This window comes from Brachyhypopomus gauderio, chromosome 1, assembly GCF_052324685.1.
Source record: "Brachyhypopomus gauderio isolate BG-103 chromosome 1, BGAUD_0.2, whole genome shotgun sequence".
NCBI lineage: Eukaryota > Metazoa > Chordata > Actinopteri > Gymnotiformes > Hypopomidae > Brachyhypopomus > Brachyhypopomus gauderio.
The window spans coordinates 15,316,614-15,341,355 of record NC_135211.1 but is presented as its reverse complement, the minus strand read 5'-3'; the positions used below and the strand labels follow the sequence as shown (position 1 = coordinate 15,341,355).

At 46.8% G+C, this 24,742-nt stretch overlaps 1 protein-coding gene across 3 annotated transcripts in view; it reads left to right on the top strand.

Moving 5' to 3' along the window:
* Positions 1 to 21,924, top strand: part of mettl15 (methyltransferase 15, mitochondrial 12S rRNA N4-cytidine) — a 56,981-nt gene extending 35,057 nt beyond the window's left edge. Inside the window, exons 4-6 of one of the 3 annotated variants that reach the window (XM_076998772.1) lie at positions 7,049 to 7,240; positions 9,448 to 9,626; positions 19,446 to 21,923. In XM_076998772.1, the coding sequence (XP_076854887.1) occupies positions 7,049 to 7,240; positions 9,448 to 9,626; positions 19,446 to 19,891 (817 nt within the window). In that variant the 3' untranslated portion in view covers positions 19,892 to 21,923. Of the gene's footprint in view, positions 1 to 7,048; positions 7,241 to 9,447; positions 9,627 to 19,445 lie in introns of all 3 variants that reach the window. The other 2 variants (XM_076998782.1, XM_076998790.1) reach the window with 2 other exon arrangements.
* The last annotated feature ends 2,818 nt before the right edge of the window (positions 21,925 to 24,742 follow it).

Here is a 24,742-nt window from a genome sequence, read left to right as displayed (position 1 = left end):
TGGTGTATGATGCTTGTTTTCCTCAAAACTGCCACTCCATCAAACAGTGGAGCATGGTCTTTAAATAAAACTTTCCAGAAACATTGTGCTCTTTTTAAAAGTGTTTCCTATTTAAAGACTTGTTTCGCTAGCAGTCGGTCGCTAGCAATTCAACACATGCTGCATGGGGTTAGGGGCATCGTTCTAAATTTCTAGAACCTTCTGAGGTTCTGGCACCCAATGCTGCGTGTGCTTTTTCCCGCGCAGGGTGATGGAGTGTGTGCGGAACACGCAGTTATCACATGATCTCCCCATCATGGACTACATGACTATTAATAGTCCAGTTTTTTTGAGCGATTAGATTGAATTTATTTAGAGCACGAGCACACACACGCACACAATTGCATGCTGAGATAATGTACAATCACCATTGAAACTTGTTCGGTTTTAATAATATAAAGCCTTACATAAGACATTTTTGTCTCAGATGCTGTGTTTAAGGCATTAAAAAAAGTAGTTAATTTACAAATGTTATGCAAGTGTGTTGCATATTCTCAAATCATCAAATCATGCTGTGAGTAACAGGGCTATGGAGAGGGTCAGGAAACCCCCACAGTGTGTTTGGAGAAGGAGGATGAGAGAACGGCACTGTTGGCTAATGAAATAAATGGATGACTGTCCATGGGTCATGCTGATGAAGATGTTCATAGTTGCTTCATGGTGAAAGACCCTGGATCCCTGCTAGATCCACCATGCCTTTTTAGTACTGCTGATTGCTGCATTGAGGATAATTATTGTGAGAGGCATTCTTTGGAAGCCTAGAGGTGAGGCAGCTCTCCTCTGGTAATATGTGCATTGTTCAGTTATTTGGCTCGAGTCTGACTTAGATTTTAGCCACGTTCAGCTTATGTTTAGAGTTTCGGCGTGTTTGGCTCAGAGTTTGGGCATGTTAGGCTCAGTTTGGGTGCTTTGGAAGCCTAGAGGTGAGGCAGCTCTCCTCTGGTAATATGTGCATTGTTCAGTTATTTGGCTCGAGTCTGACTTAGATTTTAGCCACGTTCAGCTTATGTTTAGAGTTTCGGCGTGTTTGGCTCAGAGTTTGGGCATGTTAGGCTCAGTTTGGGTGCATTCAGCTCGTGTTCAGTTCATGTTTGGCTCAGAGTTTGGGCTTGCAGGTGTTTTTGATGTTGGGAAGCAGACGTTACAAAACTGCCCACTCGGTCTCCACCTCCGAGCCTCTGACATGCCACCTCCCACTCCTGATGCGTTGCTAGGCGCCGTTGCCAGCCGCAGGTATCACGCGGAGTGCAGGTACTCGACCACATCCACCAAGAGCTGTAGGTACCGGCTCCAAAACCCGATCACACTAATGAGCTGACCTTGTCGACACCAGGGTGCTGTCCTAAAAAAAGCTATTCCCACAGAAACTTAATCTCCATGGGACTCGGAGCACACTGAAACTTACTGGCCCATCTTAACACTTATCGATGGTGTGCTAATGATATTCAGGCTCTATTATCGGTAGATGTGGAAGTTCTTCAGTACCTGTAATGTGTCCACTCATCGTCTCTGGATTAAAGACTTTAAGTAGCTCCATGGTTGGGTTAAATAAAAAGTTTCAAACCTAAGTGTAAGCACTATTGTAGTATTAGAGTATTCTCGATGGTGGTAAAGGGTGTACCACAGAAAACAATTTTGGAACATCTTTGTACTGAATGTACTGAATTTTTTCAAAATGTCTCATCACTGTGTTAATGATATTGCAACTACTCAAAATCATGCTTTTGTAATTGTACAACTTTCTTTTCAGTATTATACAGTACAGATATTAGTTTGTTTTTTTTGCCGTTTCCATCTGTTACCAAGTCCCAGGAAAAATGGCTGAATTCTATTTCTGTGCACAAATATCTTGGTGCAGTGTTAGACATTTGACATTTAATAATATATACAAATCACATGGGATTGGGTGGAGCCATTTTCCCAGTTTGGGGGTTACTGCTCCTAGTGCTCTAATTACCATGGGAACCACTGTTGCCTTTACCTTCCACACCTTTCTAGCTCCTCTCTAAGCCCTCGTAATTTCTTGAACTCTTTGTATTCCTTGTCCCCTTTCACTGGGATTACTACATCTATGTCATTTTTTTTATTAAGTGCCTTATGTGTAAAGTCTGCTGGAGATTGTCATAGCATTTCAGTGGAATTAGGATCAGTGCTGCCAGACCACCGACCAGACCCCCACGCCATGGCCGTCACCCCGCCATGCTACCCAGCTGGGATGAGACTTTGATGTTGCTACACCTTTTTTCCTCCAAGTTATAGTCCAAAGGTTTTTAGACGTGTCCACCGGATGCTGTGCCCGGAGATAAGGTGCGGGTTTGCCGGGCATAACCGTCCTCCCTGCTGTCTTCACCTTCACCTTTGCACCTCTGTTCCTCTCCCTCATGATTTACATTTAATTAGTCAAAACAGAGTTTGTGTGCATGTAGATTTGGAAGCGTAGCGCTTTGAGTTGTTCCAGTCGCCTCATTGGCTGGTTGAGGTGAACCACCAAGCACTGGTTGGCTCACAGCCAATGAGCTGGTTAAATTATTGCTGTTTTCAGTCATTTATTTAATCTGGCTGGACAGCGCTGAGTAAAAGTGACATACTGCATAAACTAATAATTAATAAATATGGCACTACCAAGTAGCAAGTTGCCATGGTCACTAGCACAGTGAGAAATTGTATGACTAGTGACTATTCTCATATGCCATAGCTAGAGTGGGTGAGGGAGGAATGTGTGTGCATGTGCCTGTGTTTATGGGTTCTCACGTTGTCAAATTAAACCATGGAGCCATGCATGAATCGGCGCACATAATGTCATTGGACATAATGCCTGCATGGATGTGTTATAAACACAGCAGGTTAGGAACTAGGATGGTCTGTGTCGTGACAGTCTTTGTTCATGTCATCAGACATTTAGATACCACGATCTTAAATCAGCAACCTAAGTAGAGCCAACTTGCAAATTTCTGTCAGTCAGTTTTATTTAAATAGCACTTTGCTAAGGCAAAAGTTACACGGTACTTCACAATAAAGTAGTGTAACAGTTAAAGCAGGGCAATTAACATAGTAAAAGACCAAACCGTCAAAGCAACACACACACTCACACACACACTCTCTCTCTCTAAACATCCCTCAATATATTCAGGAGCTTCACTGTGAAGAGTGAATATAATTATGCTTATTAGAAGTAAGCACCAGCGCTATAAAGACTGTACTGGCACTGCTTCAGTGTTAAAGTTCACTGTCGACTAGCGACGAGTAGAGAGGAGACCCTGACGCTGGGTTACAACGAGTCCTGCCACAAGAAACATTCCTAAATATGTTTTGGAATCTCTCATAACTTTTCATGGTGGAACAAATATGATTGTACTTTTTGTAGTGGTACCAGTGTTTTGTTGCAAAATGAATTCCAGCTGCACTGAGAGATGATTGGTTTGCATTTGCGAACGTCTCCATTTGATCTGTTTAGTTGGTGTGTCAGTTGGCAGTTGAGGGGTGGTATGCCAAACTGGCCCCTCGGGTTCAGCGTTTGTTTCTTATGCTAGTCACCCGATAAACAAGCAGAATGGATGATGTCTGCGCTTTACAAACACAGTTATGATTCATCAGACATACGTGGATTTTTCAAGGACGTTCCTAGCTGCTGCTTCAATGCTGTTTTGACACAGAAAATGACAGTGTGTCATTCAATGCTGCAGGGTTTTGTTAGACGCATTTAATGCGTCAACATATCGCTTTTTCATAGGGAGGAACAACAGATAAAGAACGCTGATGATGAGCAAGGATTTTTAGGGCACACCTGTCTTGCTTGAATGAAAGTGTGTAGAAAGGCCTGGTTGTGTTCTGTGGTGCGGTGTCCTGTGGGCCGGTGAACTCTGTGGTCATCTGGGACGCGGCCGCGGTGCACTCTGTCGTCGGGAGACGCGCTCGGCCTCGCCCCGCTGCGTTAGGGAACGCTACCATGTGCCACAACTGCGCACCGTGGGGGGTGAGGTGTGTGTGTGTGTGTGTGTGGAGGCGGGGGGTTGGCATTTGAAGGTGGAGGAGGAGGCGGAGGGGAGTGGCTTGGGGACTTTCTCCTTCTCCCGATTTAATCAGTGTTTCCGCTCAATTATTGATCAGCCAGTGTCGGGGCCACTGATGCCTCCCTCCGCAGGTGAAATGAACAAGAGAGCTACATCAGGTTTCTTCTCTTTCTCGCTCTCTCTTTCCTTCTCTTTCTTACACTCTATCTTTTTCTCTCGTTCTCACTTGCTCTTTTTCACACTAGTTCTCTCTCTCTCCATTCTCTGGTTGTCGTTTATACACTTATTCTCTCTCACTCTCTTGCTCTTACTTGCTCTTTCTCATACTCACTCTCTCACTCCCTCTCAGTTCCTCTTACTTTTTCTCACTCTATCTCACTCTTTCTTTCTCGCTCTCCCTCTGCCTCCCACTGATGCTGTACCGAGAGTCGGAGAGATTGCCGAGAGATTGAATACTTCTTTCTGGCTGGGTTGCCAGCACCAACCGTTTCACCTCGGTGTGAGGTTTAAATTGGCTCGGGTTTGCTGTCACTAGCGGTTGTGGATCAATCAGCGCTAATGAAAAAACATTTACAGTTTATTATGTGAATGTGTTTCCAGAAGGAGACTGATTATTTTCTGCGTCATATGGGGAAAACCCAACATGCTGTCTTCTAGCTGGAGACTTCGGGTGGGAACCAGTATCGGAGAACTGTGGGAATCGTAGGAACACACACTTTAATGACTAAAACTGCAAAGGCTTCTGCTAGTGTATCATGATGTTTACACTCAGGTAGTTACGTCTTCCTCTATCACTAGAAAAAGAAGAACCCTCGAAGATGTTCAGGTATAACAATATAATATCAGTATGTACCATGGAAGTCAGCTAAGTAGAGTTCCTGTGTGCAGTCCTATGTATTAACAATGCTGTTGTCTTCACTTTAGATCATGTTATGCCCTAAATATAAGGTACGCCTAAGGGTTGGAAGTCAAGAGACTCCTGGCAGCATGCTCAGCAAAAGCACCAGCTGGGTCATTCGAATCACCCCAGCCTGTACTAGTCACTGGCACTCGGGCATGGTCCCCTCACCCAAAGCGTCTCCTTACTGTCCAGTCACTTGGGGATGTATGTGGAGAGCTTATGAAAACTAGCATGAATCGAAGCAGTCATGGGTTCAGACCAGTGGCCTGAGGAACAAGGGGAACGTCCAGGGGAAGCCGGGCACCTCAGAGGCCTTCGATTGGCGGCGTATTGACATAGGGGAGGGAGGGGTACCCCAACCGCCCCTCCCGTCTGCAAGCTAAGATGCTTCCTCTCTTCCTCCGAAGCCAGTGATCCATGGCGGGGCTGGTCCCGAAGCTTAGCGCCCCCGCCGAGAGCACTGCGTGGGTGGGCAGGAGAATGCCTGGCTATAGATTTTCCAGCACATTAATGAGGATGCTGAGAAAGAGAAGGGGAGGAGAGAGAGAGAGCGAGAGAGGGAGAGGAGGAGGGGGGGAGAGAGAGAGAGAGAGAGAGAGAGAGAGCGAGTGAGCCTACTCGTAAGGGAGCAGGGGAAACCCGGGATGTGGGCGCGGAGCAGCCGTGCTGGTCCCTTGTCCTTGATCTTTCAGCAGGCTGGTGGGTGTACGGGCGAACGCTCCCGGAGTCGTGAGTGGGAGGGGAGGAGAACCTTCATGCGCAGGGTAGGAAGGAGGCAGAGGAGGTGGTGATTTCTGTCCTCCTGCACTCCGTGCTAAGTGTGGGAGGGGAGGGGTCCGCGCCGGCACTCCGGGGGGCGCCGTGCTGATCGGTGCGGGAGGGTGTGGCCTGCCGCCCTTGTGAGGATGCTGCGGGTTCCTCTCCAGCGTCTCCTCCTCTTCCTCTCTGCTGATTGGTCCGATCTGGCGCTGTTTATCCAGGTCTGGTCACGCTCAAGCCAACGAAGATCACATGAAAGGCGGACAGCTCCTCAACACAAGAGAAAGGGTTATGAGAACAGGAGAGTGTGTGTGTGTGTGTGTGTGTGTGTGTGTGTGTGTGTGTGTGTGTGTGTGTGTGTGTGTGTGGGGAGGGAGGGTGGTTTTAACCTGTTGGGTCCTTCTGCAAGCTTCTTACGTTTAAGACCTGCTAATTGAATCATCCTACAGACACTTACTAGGCCGTTTCCTCACTTTCTAATAAGTATGTGTTTGCCAGAAAAATGGAGGCATGGAGAAAAAGCGAGATAGACCATCGATAGAGAGAGAGAGAGAGAGAGAGATACCCGGACGCCCACATGTCCATCTGAATGATTAAGAATGAAAGGAGAGTCCACGTCAGTATGCACGTCACTTCACCACCTCCAGTCCCAACTCGAAATAAAACCTTGTCCAGCCACACACTCGCTCCCAACACACACACACACCCACCCAACACACACTCGCTCCCAACACACACACACACACACCCAACACACACTCGCTTTAATACTGCTGAGCCACACAGCGTGTGCACACAAGTGTGGACATGCATGTTGTCGGGCACATGCGTGTGGAGGTCCACGCGTACGGGCGTGTGGTCTGTGTATTAACTCACGTGCTGCAGCAAATCTCTCTGGCCCTCACGCCTCCCCCACCCCATCTCCCCCCCTCTCTGTGTCTCCAAGGTGATAAGCAAATGGAGTGATTTTTTTGTTACCTTCCCTCTGGTATGCTTATTATTTGGTTTCTTTCTCTTCTTTCATCCTACTCTCTCTCTCTCTCTCTCTCTCTCTCCATTGCTTTCTCTCTCCTCCTCTCCATCTCTCTCCCTCTCCTCTCTCGGTTTATCAACTGCAGTGGTTGCAGACGCCCACCAGGGCCTTAGCAACGGGTTAACCGGCTTCGGAGTGTATTCGCAGTGCACCTGTCAAACTCCGCCCTCAGATCCAGACCCGGTACATGTGCAGGCTGGAGTGTCCTCTGATCTTACCTCGCTGCCTCTCTTCATTTTTCACCCAATCCATGCCCCTCTCTCTCTCTCTCTCTCTCTCTCTCTCCCTCTCCGTCTGTGCGTGTAGGGGCCAGGTGAGACCCGTGCTCGGCCGCTTCAGTCAGCTGAGGGAGCTGCTGTCCGTGCAGGGACAGGGGGACGGCAGCGTGGACGCTGTCCTGCTGGATGCCGGCTGCTCCTCCATGCAGATGGACGACGCGGAGCGAGGGTTCTCCCTCAGCAGGGACGGCCCGCTGGACATGAGGATGGACGCAGACAGGTGCCACGCTGCAGTTTGTGGTTCCCTTAGCTGAGCTTCAAGCAGCAGGAGTGAGGGGAAGGTGCCTCGTTGAAGATATTACCCATCAGCCAGTTCAAGGGTGTTCCAGAGTGTGTGTGTGTGTGTGTGTGTGAGAGAGAGAGAGAGAGAGAGAAAGGGGGAGAGTGAGAGAGAGAGAAGGCTTACAACTGTAATCCCCCCCTAATTTAAACATTTAAACACTATGGCTGTTCGGGTTCTGTGGAGTTTGAAGATGACGCAGCCCCCCACGCACAGGGAGATCTTTCTAATGCAGAGAAAACCCCCTCACAAAAAAAGACAAACCAGCTCGACATTAACAAGCTGCGTTCCTCAACAACCACATACACTAGCAAGAACCTAAGGACATGGACATGACACGTGGGTGCCATGTTTCCCCAAACTGAATGCTAATAAAAATCAGAAACTCAAGAATGTTCCAGAATGTGACATTTTGAGCAAGAAACATTTAACTTGTATATTTATGATGGGCAACCAGAATCTGGGAGACTTAGTGTCCATTCATGACTGGCACAGATGGTTAAATGCAACCAAAAAGCCATTGGCAGCCATTTGCATTGTGTACATGTAAATAAAGGGGTCCCCTTCAGTGGCTGGTGTTACCTGCCGTAATTAATGTGTTCCTCTAACAAGCCCCTGGTTATTCTCTCCTTTAATGTCTCCCATCTTCATGTGAAGAACAGATACACGCCTCTAACTTTTGTTAAGGAGTCACTGAGAAGTTTGCTGCTGATAATGAACTGGATAACCCACCCACCAGGGCGGACTCTGGCATTAATCTGAGGGCGAGATGGAGGGGGGGAGACAGGGAGACAGAGAGAGAGAGTGTCGAGGTTTATAACCAAGAGTGACAGAGCCAGGCCCTGCCCATAGTGCAGCGATGCTGATCATTGCTGCATCTGAAGGCAGCTCAGACCTCAAGGCCACGTGGTGATCTCATCCCTCTTGTGCTGAGCATGTGTGGGGGGAGGGGGTGGAGTTTCACGCTTCTCCACGCCCCTTTTTGACACCTCCGAAGCTTTTCTATTTAGTTTTTTGCTCCCACGGCAGCCATGGAATGGTGATGCCAAAGCCACTGCAAGCTATGCACCAAAGACCAATCATACTTGGCTTTGTGTGAGTGCTGGGCGGGGCCTCAAGGCTTCCTGGCAAATCATGAGAAGCTTTCCGTCCAAGAACAACCTGTGAGATCCGTGGGGAATGAAGAATTACCTGGGAGTGAATTACAGTAGAGAATCAACAGAGACAAAGTTTTGTTGGTATATTTTTCATGTGTGGTTGGCAAGTTAAATGAAGCATTTTATTACCCAAATGGGCAGAAAATAGGCGATTATGATTATTGTTCTCCAAGTTTGAGTAAAATGTCTTCAGGGATGTTGAATGTGCTCAAACAGGTGCGATCCAGCTCTGAGCAGGAACTTTTACAGGGTCAAAGGTGCTGAGTCTACATCAAAGTGAACTTTAAGCAGAATGACGCTTTAAGCTAAATGATGACGATTAGTAGGCATCATTCTTCTGCTTTAAAAACTCGATTCAAACTTGACTCACTTTAAGGCTTTGAACTGTGTTGATTATTTAAAAAATGATGAATAAACATGAGTGACGTGGATTTAAAGGTGCAGTCTCTGTTTAAGCAAGTTTAGCGTGGTAAGTGTGAAATTTCTTTTATTTACCAGATACCCATTTTTAGTGTGTGCATTTTACTGTCTCTCTCTCTCTCTCCCTCTCCCTTTCTCTCTCACCCCCTCTTCACTTCCTACCTCTGGAGATATAGGTGCCTTAACAGGCAGAACTTCCATTTAAAGACAAATGGACTTATTTTAGACATTTGGGTTGGAGATCTATATATTTGCAAACCATCACTTTCTCTCTCTCTCTCTCTCTCTCTCTATCTCTCTATCTCTCTCTCTCTCACACACACACACACACACACTCACACTCTTTTTATAGATCTCGAGCCCACATCTCCCAGAGTAGGAAGGGAGGAAGAGTGAAGGAGGGAGGAATGGAACGAGGGAGGGCTTTTTTCCCTCCTTCTTTCTTTTATTTCTTTCTTTCCTTTTCTTTGCCTTGCTTTCTCTCTCCCTCTCACAGGCGTGTGTGAGCTGTCATCCTTCGCTCCTGTCGCGGAGGAACTCGTGCTTAATTGGGCCGCTCTTTGTGCGTAGGTACCCCGCCATGCCTTGTGCGGCTGACGTCGTCAACGCCTTGGACGGCCAGGCGCTAGCGTCCGTGCTGGCGGTGTACGGGGAGGAGCGCCACGCCAGGAGAATCGCGGCGGCCATCGTGCAGGCACGCGGCGTCCACCCCATCGGCCGGACCCGGCAACTGGCCCGTATCGTGGCAGGTAGAGACCCCCGCCCAACACCCCCACCCCTCTCCACTTGATTAATTCCCCAGTGCAATCTCGCACCACTTGAAAGCGATAACAGCAAATAAATAAATAAAATAAATAAATAAAACAGAGGGGCAGAGAGGGGGAATATTAATCCAGCGTCTCCCTCCGGCACCTATTTGTCCTGAATCGGGGGGATTGGGGGGGGGTGGGGGGGGGTGAAAGCGAGAGAGAGCCTCGAGGAAACGGTGACGGTTGTAATCCGACACCTCAGTCCCGCCCCTTTTTGCCACCCCTCCTCTAGCCGTTTGCTCTCGACTTTCCGATGAGTCTTATGAATAAAAACATGGCAAGGCGAGAAAGGGGGGGGGGGGGGGTGGCTTTTATTTTCGTTTGTATTTGTTCTCACGCTCCTCTCTGTCGTCTCCCCCTTTTCTCGTTTCTTTTCGTCCCGCCACCCACCTACTCCAGTCCTTCGCCGCACGCCCTCCATCACGCGCTGCATAGCGTCCGTGCACACACGCCTGCACTCCACACTGCGACAGCTCCATGATGGTATATGATATTATATTTATCATACACTTCATGTTCTTTTTTTTCTTTTTGCCATTGCTGTTTAACCCTGTGCTGTTGATGAGGAGGTGAGAGGAGAAAGAGGGAGGGCAGGAGAGAGAGAGAGAGAGAGAGAGAGAAACGGAAAGGGGCGGTTCTGTGGATGACGGTAGAGCGGAGCCAGTACATGCGTCATGGCGGGAGAACAGGTGTGAGAGAGGGCAGTTGTTTCATCTCTTTTAAAGAGCCGAACGAGTCAACACCGATGTTTACTCGCATCCGTCAGGAAGGTCCTGACTCCCGCGTGTCTCTCGGGAATGCCAGCGGGCTAGTGACACCACCGTTGCCCCGGGAAGCATGTGACGAGGTGGAAGGAGGCAAAGGGGGGGATGCTGTGTGTGTGTGTGTGTGTGTGTGTGTGTGTGTGTGTGTGTGTGTGTGTGTGTGTGTGTGTGTGTGTGTGTGTGTGAGGGCGTATCCGCACGTGTGCGTGCGTGTGTGAATGTATATGTGTGTGTGACTCTAAGCCACAATGATGAGTATCAGGGGAGTTCTCTTCCTCTTCCTCAATCTTTCCCTATGCAGATGCCTCTGCCCCCATGATGCCTCTTTGCTCCTGCATTTGGGGCTTAGCCAACCTCTGCATCTGCCAGATGAACTCTGGCCCCCTCCTCATTCATCCCCCATGCCAAAAATCACTCTCCGCCCTTCGTTGCAGTGTTAGTTATACAGCGTTAATTTATTTCTGTGGGATTTACCCTCGTTTTCTGGGCCTGGCCAGACACACTCCACATGGGCGCCAGTCCCTGCTACTCTAATATCACCATCAACATGGACCCAGCTGGAGTGACGGAAGATTACACGGAGTCCCACGGGAGAGATGCCCGCACTCCTCCCCTTCCCCCCACCCCCGAGCTCCTCCCCTTCCCCCCACCCCCGAGCTCCTCCCCTTCCCCCCATCCCCGAGCTCCTCCCCTTCCCCCCGGCCCCATGCTCCTCCCCTTCCCCCCGGCCCTGAGCTCCTCCCCTTCCCCCCGGCCCTGAGCTCCTCCCCTTCCCCCCGGCCCTGAGCTCCTCCCCTTCCCCCCGGCCCTGAGCTCCTCCCCTTCCCCCCAGCCCTGAGCTCCTCCCCTTCCCCCCGGCTCTGCTCTGTGCTGAGGGGTCGAGTGTCTCGGGAACCAGTCTGAATCATAATGAGCTCCAGGCCGGCAGCTTGTTCACACCCTCAGTGGCTCTAAGCAGATACAGGCGTCCTGGCCTCTCCAGACCCTGCCCACACATAAATTTGACTTTTTGAGTCAATTGATGACCAGTTTATGATAAATCACCAATCACATGTTAAAAAAATATTAAGCAAAAATGTTTTTTTTTTTTACTATTTTTTTAGTATGTATATGAATTAATAAAACTGAAATAAATAATGTAAGTAATGGACTTCATCATGGCAAACCAATACAGCATATTAGCACAGCCTGCTTATGACCCGAAATCAATCCGGTAAATCAGGCATGAGGCGAACGCACGTGGGCGGAAAAATGCAAATCTGAAAATTATAAAATGTCACCTGATTAATTTGGTAAGACTCAAGACTTTCACTGGTGCAGTTACAGAATCGTTTGGGCTCCTGGTGCTGGTAATATCATGGAGGGATGCTAATCAGTGTGGTATTGATCACTGGCTGGAGTGCTGCCTTGTTGTAGCTCTGATGAAAATCGATCTTTCGGTTTCTTCCTCACAGTTCTTTTTTGGTCCTGCCCAGACCAGCTCGGGCCTCGGTGACTCTTCATGGAGTCTGTGATGGCCACATATGCTGCTCCATGGACAGCCTTTACAGTTCTGATAAGGTTTTTGGTGTTGTTGTTGCTGTCTTGAGAAGCGTCTTCTATCGTCCGGCCAGATGAAGATGATGATGTAAATCACCCTTCCTCAGTTCGGCCTTGTGCGAGAGCAAGCTCTCGCTTACTCCAGGAAGAGAGGGGTGTGATGGGCCGATGGGCGTGTTTAGACCATGGGGATGTGTGGGTCCATCTTGGGCGGGGCCACTGACCTGCCGTGATGTCGCACCTAATCCGCCTACAGCTGCCAGCACCGGGGAGTACAAACGCAACAGAAAAGACCAATCAAAGCAGCCCCACTCTGCTGAGAGTTCCCATGTCAGCCAATGACCGAGTGGCTTGAGTGGCGTTCCAGGCACCTGACAATATTCATAATGTCATAGTGTCCCAGCATGCCTTGTTTCCTTTATAAAGGGGATTTATGAGTTAATAATGAGGCATTACTCCTTGCCACCATTGTGCATAAAACCGCCTAATGCCTTGCTGTCACTAATTCCCCCCTCCCCACACACACACATACACACACACACACACACACACACATACACACACACACACACATACACACACACACACACACACATACACACACACACACACACACACATATACACACACACACACACACACATACACACACATACACACACACACACACACACACACACACACACACACACACACACACACACACACACACACACACACACACACACACACACACACGCCTATCCCCCAATGGCTCTTCCAGGACATACAAGGTGAGCAGCAACAGTCAGTACTGTTGATATTACATTGTCCATGTTCCGGCTTGCATGCGAACACCCGCGTTCGTGCTGGGGGGCGAACATCGTAACATCCTGGGTTGGGAGTTAATGTTCAAATGTGACGAAGATGAGCGAGGAAAATGAGAAGATGGAGAGCTTTCATTTTGTCTCCCGTTCACCCTCGTCTTCATCTTCCCCTCGCTGTCTCTCTCACCTTCATTCGCTCTTCTTCAGGATGGGGATCCGAACAGAGACACGCGAGCTTGTCCGCGAGACACATCGTGGATGAGTCATCACTTTGTTGTCATAGCAAGGGATTCAGCCCTGTATTGAGCATGTGCAGAGCCCTAACACACACGTAAACCGAGACAGGGGAGTGTGTGTGCGGCAGGGTCAGACCCTGGACATAACTGGACATAACTGACTCCACCTCTTGAACCTCATAACCTCATAAAGCCAAATCAACAAACAATGGTAAGCCTCCATGTTCAAAAAAGCATTTTTCCCCCCGTATTCTCTACCTTATTGTTTTTGGAGGGACAGCCAGCAGGCCATGATACATGTGTAGCTGGAGCCTTGGCCCAGGTCGTCCTCAGTACCGGATTTATCCGGTCTCTAAACCTCTCAACTGGACGTGTGGCAGGCTGAAAATTTCCTGTGCTTCCACATCGCACTGACACCTGCTGCCAACAGCACAGGTTCACGCCACAGAGAGTGTCTGAGCAGAGGCTGCGCATTCTAACAGTCACTTGGCGTAGGACTGCGGGAACAGGGCTGCTTGCCGGCTTTCTGAGGGCCTTCTGAGGTTCCGAGGCCCCTGGAGGAATACGGCGTGGCCCCTTTAAGAGCTGTACAGTAACCCCAGAGCTTCTGGCGTGTCAGGTTCAGCACGACAGGGCCTCTCCTAACAAGCCCGTCGTGTCTGATCCGTAGCCCCTCTGTTCCATGCCGTTACTCCCTAACAAGGACATTTTAGGCTAATGTCCGCACCTTTGTCAACCCTATGATAGAAAACACACATAAACATTAAATAAATAAATGCTCTTCAGTTTTGATAAATGTATGGGAGTCACACAAACTTTATGGGCCTTAACAAGGTTTTTACGATGATGTATTTTTAAAGGTTTTTTTTCCAGTAAATTGATTAAAGGGTACAGATGCCACCCAAAAGTGTTTTCATTTTAATCTGTTATAAGCAGTCGCTGAAATCCAACAGTGATTGTAGTCATTCAGGCCAAGAATTTTCTAACAAGAGCACACTCAGTTCAGCAACTTGATCATTCTGGCCTTTGTTTGTAGGAAGAACACAGCATTAATGGCGGCTGCTGTAACGTAGCCTTGAATTTCAAATGGTGCCTGTAGTTTGCTGCAAGGGGCAACAGGGGATGATGAATAATAGAACAGTATGACAAAAGAAAAGAGGTCATTCAGTCCATGGGTTCGATTAAGAATTAGCCTTCTATTCAAGCTAAAATGTGTTAGGGCAGAGCCTTATTCAAGACTACCCTCTCTCTTCATTATAGTGGGGTGTCACACAATAATCAGCCTGACCCAAACAAGACATACTGCCAATTATCAGTTCCACAACCAGTCGGGTGTTACCCACTAATCCCTCCCCTCTCACTGTAGACAGGCACTCAATTAGGTGCTCTGTATAGAGTTCCAGATAACACTCACATAATGTAATGGCTAGCCGGTATTATACTGGCTACCCATTACTCTGTGTGTGTGTGTGTGTGTGTGTGTGTGTGTGTGTGTGTGTGTGTGTGTGTGTGTGCATGCGTGTGTGTGCGCGCCCACCTGCATTATGAGCTACGATGAATGAGAAGTCTGAATTAAGGCTTTGCTAAGTCTGAAAGAGCTAAAAGCTTTTCATTTTTTTAGTTTCAGAGTACATTTGTATATTTTTACAGTGCATTAAGGAAGTATTATCCTTTCCTCTTTGTCATTCCAGCACTGTCAGAAAAAAAAAAAAAATTGAAAAATGGAATTCTATCCTTCAAGCTATTTAAGCTAAAGAATGACTCAAACCTATTTTGCTAGCTGAAAAACAATAAAGAGACTTATTTGATAATAGAATCAGTCACTGAGCGATTCACTGAGTCACTGAGTGATTCACATCCAGATGCATTCAGAAATCATTTGACTCCTACTTGTTAAAGTAGTTTCACTCTACGGCTCCATTTTAAAACTGACTTGTTTTACTTCATCGTCATGGCAATATTGAAAAATTGGTCAAATTGCTTGTCGCCCTATGAATTTCAAACGACAACATAACAGATAGTCATTGTGTTCTGGCCGTCTTGGTGTGTGCCTGCGTGTTTGTTTGTGTGTCTGTTGCCCACGCCCTCGGCTGCTCGCTTCTGTGTGCTGATGCCATCTGTTTCGGTGTAGCATGCCCTGCTCCTCTGAACCTTATTTCTCTCCTTCCCAGCTCTACACATGCGTGTTGGGTCCTACAGATCTGGAACGAAGCCCCTGTCCTGCACGGTCCCCCTGTCCTGCGTTGTCCCCGTCCTGCTGTCTGTCCCGTCCTCCTGCCGTTTACTCCTCTGTTCATTCTATTCCCCCTTAATGTTTTATTTTTCCTTTTCTCCTTCTGTATCTCCACCCTCCACCCCCCCCCCCCCCTCTCCATAAAAACAAGAACAGGAGACAGAGGTTGGGTAGGGGCCTGTGGTCTTATTGATTGGCTGGTGAGTCACTCTTGAGGTCAGAAGTGTGAGACTTGTGTGATGGCGCATCTCTCACTGGCTCTCCTGCATCTCTCCTTTACTCCTTTCTTTCTCATCTATGCTCACAAATGGATCACCTGAATCGTTCTTGGACCTCAGCGCTCTGCTATCCCCGAGTCTTGTAAAACAGATGTGTTTATGCATTTTCTGCTAATGCAGCAAGCATTTCCTCCTCTTGACTCTTAAGTACAAACAAACATGGTCCGGAACTCCTGTTGAGTACGGACCAGATGAGAAAACCCAAGGTTTTTTTTTTTTGTTTTGTTTTTTGAGATGTTAAAACACTCTACTCCATCAATCTCTTCTCTCCATCAATCAGCTGATTGGAGTATAAGGCTTATTTATGTTCTATGATGTCATTTGATCCATTAGGCAGGCCAGTGATGTATGACATGAGCAAAGCCTATGTGAAATATGATGCAATTTATGTTGAGTCTTTCAAAAAAGCTTTCATGCTTAGGGTCAGTGCTTTTATGACTTGAATGCTTTCATGTTTCGTGACATTCCTCATTAATCTTTCAATTAAATAGATTTTGTTAATTTTTTCTACTTTTGGTACTATGTTTTGTTTTGTTTTGTTTGTTTTTTTATGTATTCGCTATGGCAAACTAATTTTACTCACAGTGTCTTTATTTGATCCCCACCTTATTGAGTTGCATTCATATAAGTCCAAATGGAATTCTGCCTCGAGATCAGTAATAATCAGACAGGTCTGGAAATAAACCTTTCTTTTCCCCAGCCGGGAGAAGGAGGAAATAAATCTTTTTACAAACATAAATCGAAACTCCCACCTCCTTTAGAAAGGGTTTGGGAGCCTGTAGAGAGGCTTTGCTGGTGCGTGCTGGTTTATGGCGTGCCACGCCATCTGATTTCCTGAGACATGTGCATTGTCAGCTAGCCTTCTGAGCTTACTCAGGACGTCAGCCCCCGTGTTTTCAGAGCCCAGTAACCCATGCTGGGTCACAAGTGTGCGCTGCCCGTCCCTGGAAGGCTCCCTTTTCCGTAAAGATTTTTGGCATCTTATTTTTTGTTTTCTTAAGAGATTTGTGTTTAATAATCTTAAGCCAGAGATGGTGAACATCTATACTGTGTGATTCCCCCACTACAGTTCCGTTGTAACTGAAAGACATCTGTTGTAAGAAAAGTAGTCAGCTAGAGGTCAGGTGGCATTCTAAATCTCCCCAGCATCATCTTAGCCCAGGTGTTTGTGATTGGTGGAATTCACAGCTGCTGAATTATGGGTCTTGTAGTAGAAGTGAATATGCTTCTTTGGTCCATGACCCAGGAACTGCTCAGATTCATGTAATCCCAGCTCTGACACAGCTAATTAAACATGTGAAGCTGTAATCAGCTAACACTTCTAAGCTGTAAACTGTGCAGGGAAGTAATCTGCCCCCCCCCCCCTCCCCTGGACATGTGGAAAACTGCTCAGTGACGGCGTCTGTTGTAAAAAAAATAAATAAATAAATCACTTAGACTTTGAGAACTTATAGGGCACAACAAACATTTGAAAAAAGCCGTTTTGACATTTTTAGCACAGAGATAAAAAAATAATTGTTCCCTAATTAACAGATCTAATTGCTAAATCAGGTGGTTGGTCACCACGTCTCCAGGAACAGGAGTGTGTGTTCCTGTGATATATGTCTCTGCCATGTACTCTGCCATACTTATGATAATAAATAAAATAGGAGTAGTTGAACAAAAAAATCAAATGTTCAAAACAAATTTCCACAGATGCCAGATATGCTTAATCAAGCAAGACAAATGTCTTGCCCCAAGTACTTTCATTAGTTCTGCAGTGTAATAATCAGAGTGTAGCTGCCCAGTGCATGCAAGAGCTGGTTTGAGCCTAAGGGATTTTCCAAGCCCAAATCTCCACACTCTTGCCTGCAGTAATGTTGATCCAAGTCTTAAAGGAATATTCTAGAAGTTTATAGTTTTTAATTTGAAATGGTTTTAAATTGTGTTTTACAGTTACTGATGGTACAAAATTAATCTGACAAAATTCCTTGCGGCAGTTTTCAATTAAGGACATTTTAATTTCGTTATTTAAAACGGCACACACAAACATATCGGACATGTCATGCCATTAAACTGTTTTGTGAATTGTTATAGGTCTAAAGGTATTTTACTGCACTAATTCTGTAGTAACCTGCAGTCTGAAGGTTGATGGGTAGGTAATAGGCACCTTAGTACTGCAAGAATGATCTCAAAAAGATGTTTGATGATGAGGTAAAAATGTTTCCTGATGAAGTGGTCCATATCCCAATATGAAACATATGTATAGAGCTGGGGTCAACGTCAGCTCTCCTGGGACGTGCGGGGACATGTGGGGGCGTACGGGACGTGCGGACACATGTGGGGGAGGACGGGACGTGCGGGAATGCCCTCACCCGACTAATCGGATCATATGTTAATTGAATATTAAACATACAGCTTATCACACTAGAATAAAGCTCCTATTATATAACCATCATTAGATTTCAGCTATATGCTAACTAAAAATAAAAACAATTTAAACCTTTAATGAAATATGCAGCTTGTTGCAACAAATCAAATCAAATATATTTGTATAGCGCTTTTCACAACACATGTTGTCACAAAGCACTTTACAGGATTTACAAGGTTAACAATACTATGGGTCCAAATCCCTAATGAGCAAGCCAAAGGTGACAGTGGCAAGGAAAAACTCCCTAGATGGTGGGAAATAGGAAGAAACCTTGGGAGGACCAAGACTCAAAAGGGAACCCATCCTCCATTGCAACAAACAATTATTAAAATAAAAAAACGATAAGGCACTGGCTTAAACAACACAAAAATAAATACATTAATAAAGAAAAACATTTTTTTTTAGGTTTTTCTTTCTTTCATTTGTCTCTGGCATCAAACTTTAAAGTCAAATTAGGTAGGTACCTGAAACTAAGGAATTATTCACAAAAATAAAGTTTTGGTCTCACTGACGTTACATAAAACACATGAATGTGTGCTAAGGCTACTGAAACAAATCGCCATAGCTAATGTTAACTTTTACAGCTATCGATGAGTAAGTACTAACTTAGCGCTCTGTTTATGCTAGTTTTAGCAGCTAACTAGCTATTTAGATTACTGAGATGATGGTCCCTTTTCATCATTGTCACCATTAGCCACAACATGCTTCAGGTGCTCGTGCATCGCGGTTTTGCTGCCATGGAAGGCAAGTTCTGCCTTACAGATAATGCATTGCACGCGTTTCTCTTTCATTTTCTTAAAATTATCCCACATTTTGAGTTCCATAGCCGGGTAGCCATGATACCAGAGCCTGTCTGTATAACGTCCTGGGATGTCGTCCACTGCCTACCCCGGTTTCCACTACTGTGCACTACTGCGCATGTGCGTCAGTGAAAACTGCCGCAGCAGTTTGGAGAGAAAAAAGTAAAAAAAACAAAACGATGCATCGACTATTAAATTAGTCATCGACTATTTTAATAGTCGACATAATCGTGACTAGTCGACTAATCATGGCAGCCCTACTCTTAAACCAGTCATTAGATATATAAAAACTGTAAGACTATTACCCTAAATGCTAACAAATAAACAGGTAGTACGTTGCCGTTGCAGTTTAAAATAAAGTTTGATTTCCTACGATCAGGAAAAAAATGAATAAAACTTTGTATGGACCATTTTGTTAACAAAACATTGTAGCAAGTTTATAAATGTATACTGTCCCTGTTATTGTACAAAATCATTTATTTAAATGAAACATTACTTATCTTACTTATCTTAACCTGCTACCCAGATTAGCCTCGTAGCTCCAGTGCAAACTGAATAAAGGAAATGTCAAGGCAGACATGTCCGGTCTTATTCTCTACATGTTTGTAAAGTGGAAATTCTGGAAATTAGATTTTTGTTGGTCCAACGATTCCTTTACTGTCATCCATTATATCTCCTGCCTTCACTCCCCAGGAGCCTTCCCGTCCTGTGACGAATACGCCCGGAGAGACCGGCTACAGAGGCCCGCACACGTGGCTACCAAGACCTTCCAGGCGCTTCGCGTGTTCGTCAACGACGAACTGAATGAGCTGGTGGCCGGCTTGCGGGCTGCCCAGAGCCTCCTGCGGCAAGGCGGCCGTCTGTGCGTGCTCACCTTCCACTCTCTGGAAGACCGCATCGTCAAGCGCTTCCTCCGCGGCGAGGACCTCTCCGCCCCGCCTCGCCGCAGCATCCGCCAGCACGCCCGCCTCGGGGCCACCCACGAGGATGAGGAGGACGAAGAGGGAGGTGCAGAGATGGGCGGGGACGGCGGACACTGGGTGCCTATACAGAAGAAGGTGGTGCTGCCCAGCACGGAGGAGGTGCAGGAAAATCCACGCGGGAGGTCAGCTAAGCTTAGAGTGGCCACGAAGCGCTAGAGAGAGAGTGTCAGTCTCCCAGTGCATACTGGGACAGGACCGAGAGGGAAAATGAAGCCTGGCATCTAGACCAGAACTCATCTTGGACTAGTAACTGTGACAATAGGGCACTTTCAAGTCCAGGGGGACTCACAGGCCCAAAAGACTTTCTCTCTGTTGTAGTTTTACTTCCATTCTAAGCTAAAAGTGTTTTCAGTGTACCTGTTGATTAACTCAAGATAGTGAAATTATTAAAATGTGCTGTAATTTACTTCTGTTTGTAGTTTGTTTGGGCAAAATGATGCAACCTCAGAACCTTGAAGTCAGGAATGGGTGTGAAGACCTGAAAGTCTGCTGGACATTAGGCAGTGAAGAGATGTGCTCAGGTCATAACGTAACATGTAACGATGACGTCTCAAATCAGACATTGTCTACAGTCTTGTCGCCTTGGCTAAAAACGGTATACCTGGAAAAACACAGCCTGTATTACACACCCTCCCTATAGAGCTCTTCACTTCATTATGAAGAGCAGTCATGGTCAAGACACTCCCTGTTCAGTTCTGGCTTTTGTTTTTGATCCAATCTTATGTTATCTCTCTTCTCACGCGCTCTTTGCCAGTCTAATAAGAGATGTCTGTGGAGTGTGTGAGGGGAGACAATTTCATTCCCTGTTTGTGTATTTATTGAGCTTGTGCGTGCGTGACAGCGAGGCGGGATTAGGGCCAGTGTGTCCAGAGCCCTAAAGAGCCAGACACAGCAGTCAAGTGGTGAGATGCGTCTGAGGATCGAACATCTTGATGGGTGGAGTTTCACATCACCGTTGTATGGGTGGTAATGGTGGAGCAGGTTTGTGAGTGAGCACATGGGTGTTCAGCAGGCCCACAAGGAAACTGCCGGTGAGGCGTGTGTCAAAGAGAGAGAGGGATGGAAAGGGTGTGTCCCTGTTCAGTAAAAGAGAGAGGGAGAAAGATGGAGAGATTGTGTCCCTGTGCAGTGTCAAGGAGAGGGAGAGAGATGGAGAGATTGCATGCCGGTGCAGGGTGAGAGAAATGGAAAGATTGCATCTCTGTGCAGTGTCGGAGAGATGGAGAGATTGTCTGCGGTGTCAGAGAGAGGAAGAGTGATGGAGAGATTGCATCTCTGCAGTGTCAGAGAGATGGAGAGATTGCATCCCTGTGCAGTGTCGGAGAGATGGAGAGATTGCATCTCTGTGCAGTGTCACAAATGGAGAGATTGCATCTCTGTGCAGTGTCAGGGAGAGAGATGGAGCGATTGCATCTCTGTGCAGTGTCCTCTGTCTCTTTTTGTGGAGCTGATGGGTGAGTCACACACCTGCAGGACGCGGGTGGGACTTTGCTGCCATGGTGATGCTCCGTGCCTTGAGCACGGTGTTCACTCTCTCTCCCTCACTCACTCAAACTCTGAGTCACATCAGATCTGATTAACTTTGCATAAACACTTCATTCCAAGACCCCAAACACCTCTCCGCCTGTGTAGAACAGCAGGAAAATGGAAGTGTGTCATGAATTCTATGCATAATTTGAACGTCTCATCTGCTCCTGTTCAAAAAGAGAATGCATTAGTGTTCTAATGAATGACTGAGTTCTCTATGTTTGGTCTGTCTGCCTGAAACATGTATAGAGATCTTTCAAGACGTAGAGAGAGACTTTACAAGACTGCATTGTCTCTGAAAATGATTAACAAGATATATTTAATATTGTTGGGCTTGGATTTTTCTCTGGACTACCCAGCTGGGTGATGAAATAAACCCTTCACCTCATATGAAATAGCTGATTCCACTTCTTTGGATAGGTGGTCTCATCTGTGTGCCTATATAGCTCCTTCTCTGGGTTTGAGTTTCAGAGCCTTTGATGTGCACTGGGACAGGAGTCACTGCTGCCTGCGTCTGGTTAACATTCACAGACCGAAAGCATGAACAACAGCTCGACTCCTAACTATCAGCTAAAGCGTAGTGTCAAATGTCCTCTCAAGAGAAACTGACCGGCAGCGTATCCTCGTGACGCGGGCGAGTTCTTTGCAAATGCTAAGATGACATTTAGAGGTGGGAGAGGGATGGAGGGGGAAAAAAAAGGTAAAAAATAAATAAATAAAAAATAAAAAACACGAAGTTGACTGGCCTTAGTTCGTACTGTTCTGCCTGGCGTGAATCAGTAGCGTGCTGATGCTTTAAATACTCAGTGACTCAAAACATGTCAGCATCTCAGCGGAAGCCTGTGACTCCGCTCCTCGACACACTCCTCTCTGCTCCTCTCTGCGCTCCTCCCCCCAAACTCCTCCCCCAGACTCCTCCCGAGGCCCCCTGGCTCCTTCTCTGCTGCCTAATTGCATCACTTTGCACTCGCTCATGTGGTATGGAGTGGCACCTCCTTTCCGTCACTTGCCCCGCCTTTTCCTCCATCCCTCTCTTCTCCTCCTTCTCCTCCGTCCCTCTTTTCTCCTCCTCTCCTCCATCTCCAACTTTATCTCCACCGCCTTGTTCTGCCGGCTCTAAATATACACTGCCCTGTTGTTGCCGTGGAAACTAAACGGCACATGTAACATTGAACTTAATGGTGTTTAAGGGTGTTTTCGGTTCTAATCGTGGCGCGATCAGCCGTAGCCCCTCCCCTTCCCGCGCTGCTCCCCTGCTCTGACGTCACGCCAGCTCGCGCCAGCTGCCTGCATGCTAATATGAGTCCAAACACCGGAGGCACCGCTTTGAAATCCAGGCGCCTCTGAACGCAAGAAGTGCAGTGCCAGGAGAATTCCCATCACCTGAACACATATTCCCATCACCTGAACACATATTCCCATCGCCTGAACACATATTCCCATCGCCTGAACACATATTCCCATAGCCTGAACACATATTCCCATCGCCTGAACACATATTCCCATAGCCTGAACACATATTCCCATAGCCTGAACACATATTCCCATCGCCTGAACACATATTCCCATCGCCTGAACACATATTCCCATCGCCTGAACACATATTTCTTTCACCTGAACACATATTCCCATCACATATTCCCATCACCTGAACACATATTCCCATCGCCTGAACACATATTCCCATCGCCTGAACACATATTCCCATCGCCTGAACACATATTCCCATCGCCTGAACACATATTCCCATCGCCTGAACACATATTCCCATCACCTGAACACATATTCCCATCGCCAGAACACATATTCCCATCGCCTGAACACATATTCCCATCGCCTGAACACATATTCCCATCGCCTGAACACATATTCCCATCGCCTGAACACATATTTCCTTCACCTGAACACATATTCCCATCACATATTCCCATCACCTGAACACATTTTCCCATCACATATTCCCATCACCTGAACACTAATCATTCCTTATCTAGAGCTGGATTGCTACATACAAATGAAGCCAAACCTCAGAATCAAGATAATAAGCTAGTGGAAGTTTAATCTGACCAAAAAACACTTTATCACACAATCTCAATGTCACTCTGTCCATATATATATATATATATGTGTGTGTGTGTGTGTGTGTGTGTGTATGTGTGTGTACACACATTTTTTGTAAACAAGCTATATAATGTTAGTATCACTGAACAAGAGAGAGGGGGAGAGAATGTGTGTGTGTGTGTTGGCATTGGTGCAGGTTTATTTCTGGCTCTGCCTCCACTTATGGCAAGAGCGCTGGCAGTGATGGTAGTCACGGGAACGTGACGCATCAAACTAACCAACAAAGTTTCGGTTGTTTCTGATGTCTATTTTAAGGCCTTCGGTGACTTCGTGTTTTTACGCACTGAAACGAATGTACTAGCAAAAGGAATTTGTACAGTCTATATTTATAGCTCAGCCAGATGCTAACGCTTGTTCTATTTTGGGTGTAGTTTTAGTCTGCCCTGAGCAGGTGTGTGCTGACGTTGTGGCAGTACCTTTTCTCTAGCACTAGCTATGCAGAATTTCACTCGGATCACAATTAATGTGGTTATCTCTACCCTGCTCTGGCTGTCTTGCTATGGACTAATTAAAAATATGAGTCAACAGAATCACGGGGCAGGTAATGAGAGCCACACTCACATTCCCGTTAATTTGCTATAATTAGAGTCTTTTTTCGCCAATTACGTGAAATGCAGGTTGGACGTAGGGAAAGGCTTGGTCAGGTGGTTGGTTGTGGAATAGAATCGAATTATTGTAATTGCCCAAGAATAATGAAAGTAGAGGTGGAGGCACCTTGGACAAACAGGGGCTTCTGTTTTGAAGTCGGAACAGAAAGTGCGGGGACAGCAGTGCGCTGAGAATGAGAGTGTTGAAAATGGCGGGGAAGCGGAACGGAAAGCATTGCCAGCTAGGAAGTGCTGATGCTGAGCCCACGTTGCACGCATTCTCACGTGTTCTCACGCTTTCTCACGTCTTCTCACGCGTTCTCACGTGTTCTTTGTGTTCTGCACTCTGTCGGCACACACTCTGTCAGCTTTTTGGGAAGAGACTTGGAAAATCTTCAGGGCAGTTTAGCCTCCCGTTTTAAATCATTAACAGTATCTGTGGCATCTATAGTGGCGTTGAGTTCTATTATGGCAGTAGCATTACTGAAAGTGCAGGGTGTCTCTTTCAGGCAAGGCCTCTCTTCCTGTGACTAAGAGCTACTGTATCTCTGTGTATTCCCCCCCCCCCCCACCCCCCCGCCTCTCAGCCAGTTTATCTGAGTACAGTCATGCATGGTTGGGCTGCATGCGGTATGTGTGTGTGTGTATATACACGCTATGGAGAATCTCCCTGCTTGCATGTGTCTGTCAGAAGAGACTGTGGCAGTGTTGGGAGCAGCTAATGGGCTTTAATGCACTCCTGTTGTCCCCCTCTCCTATACTCCCCTGCCCT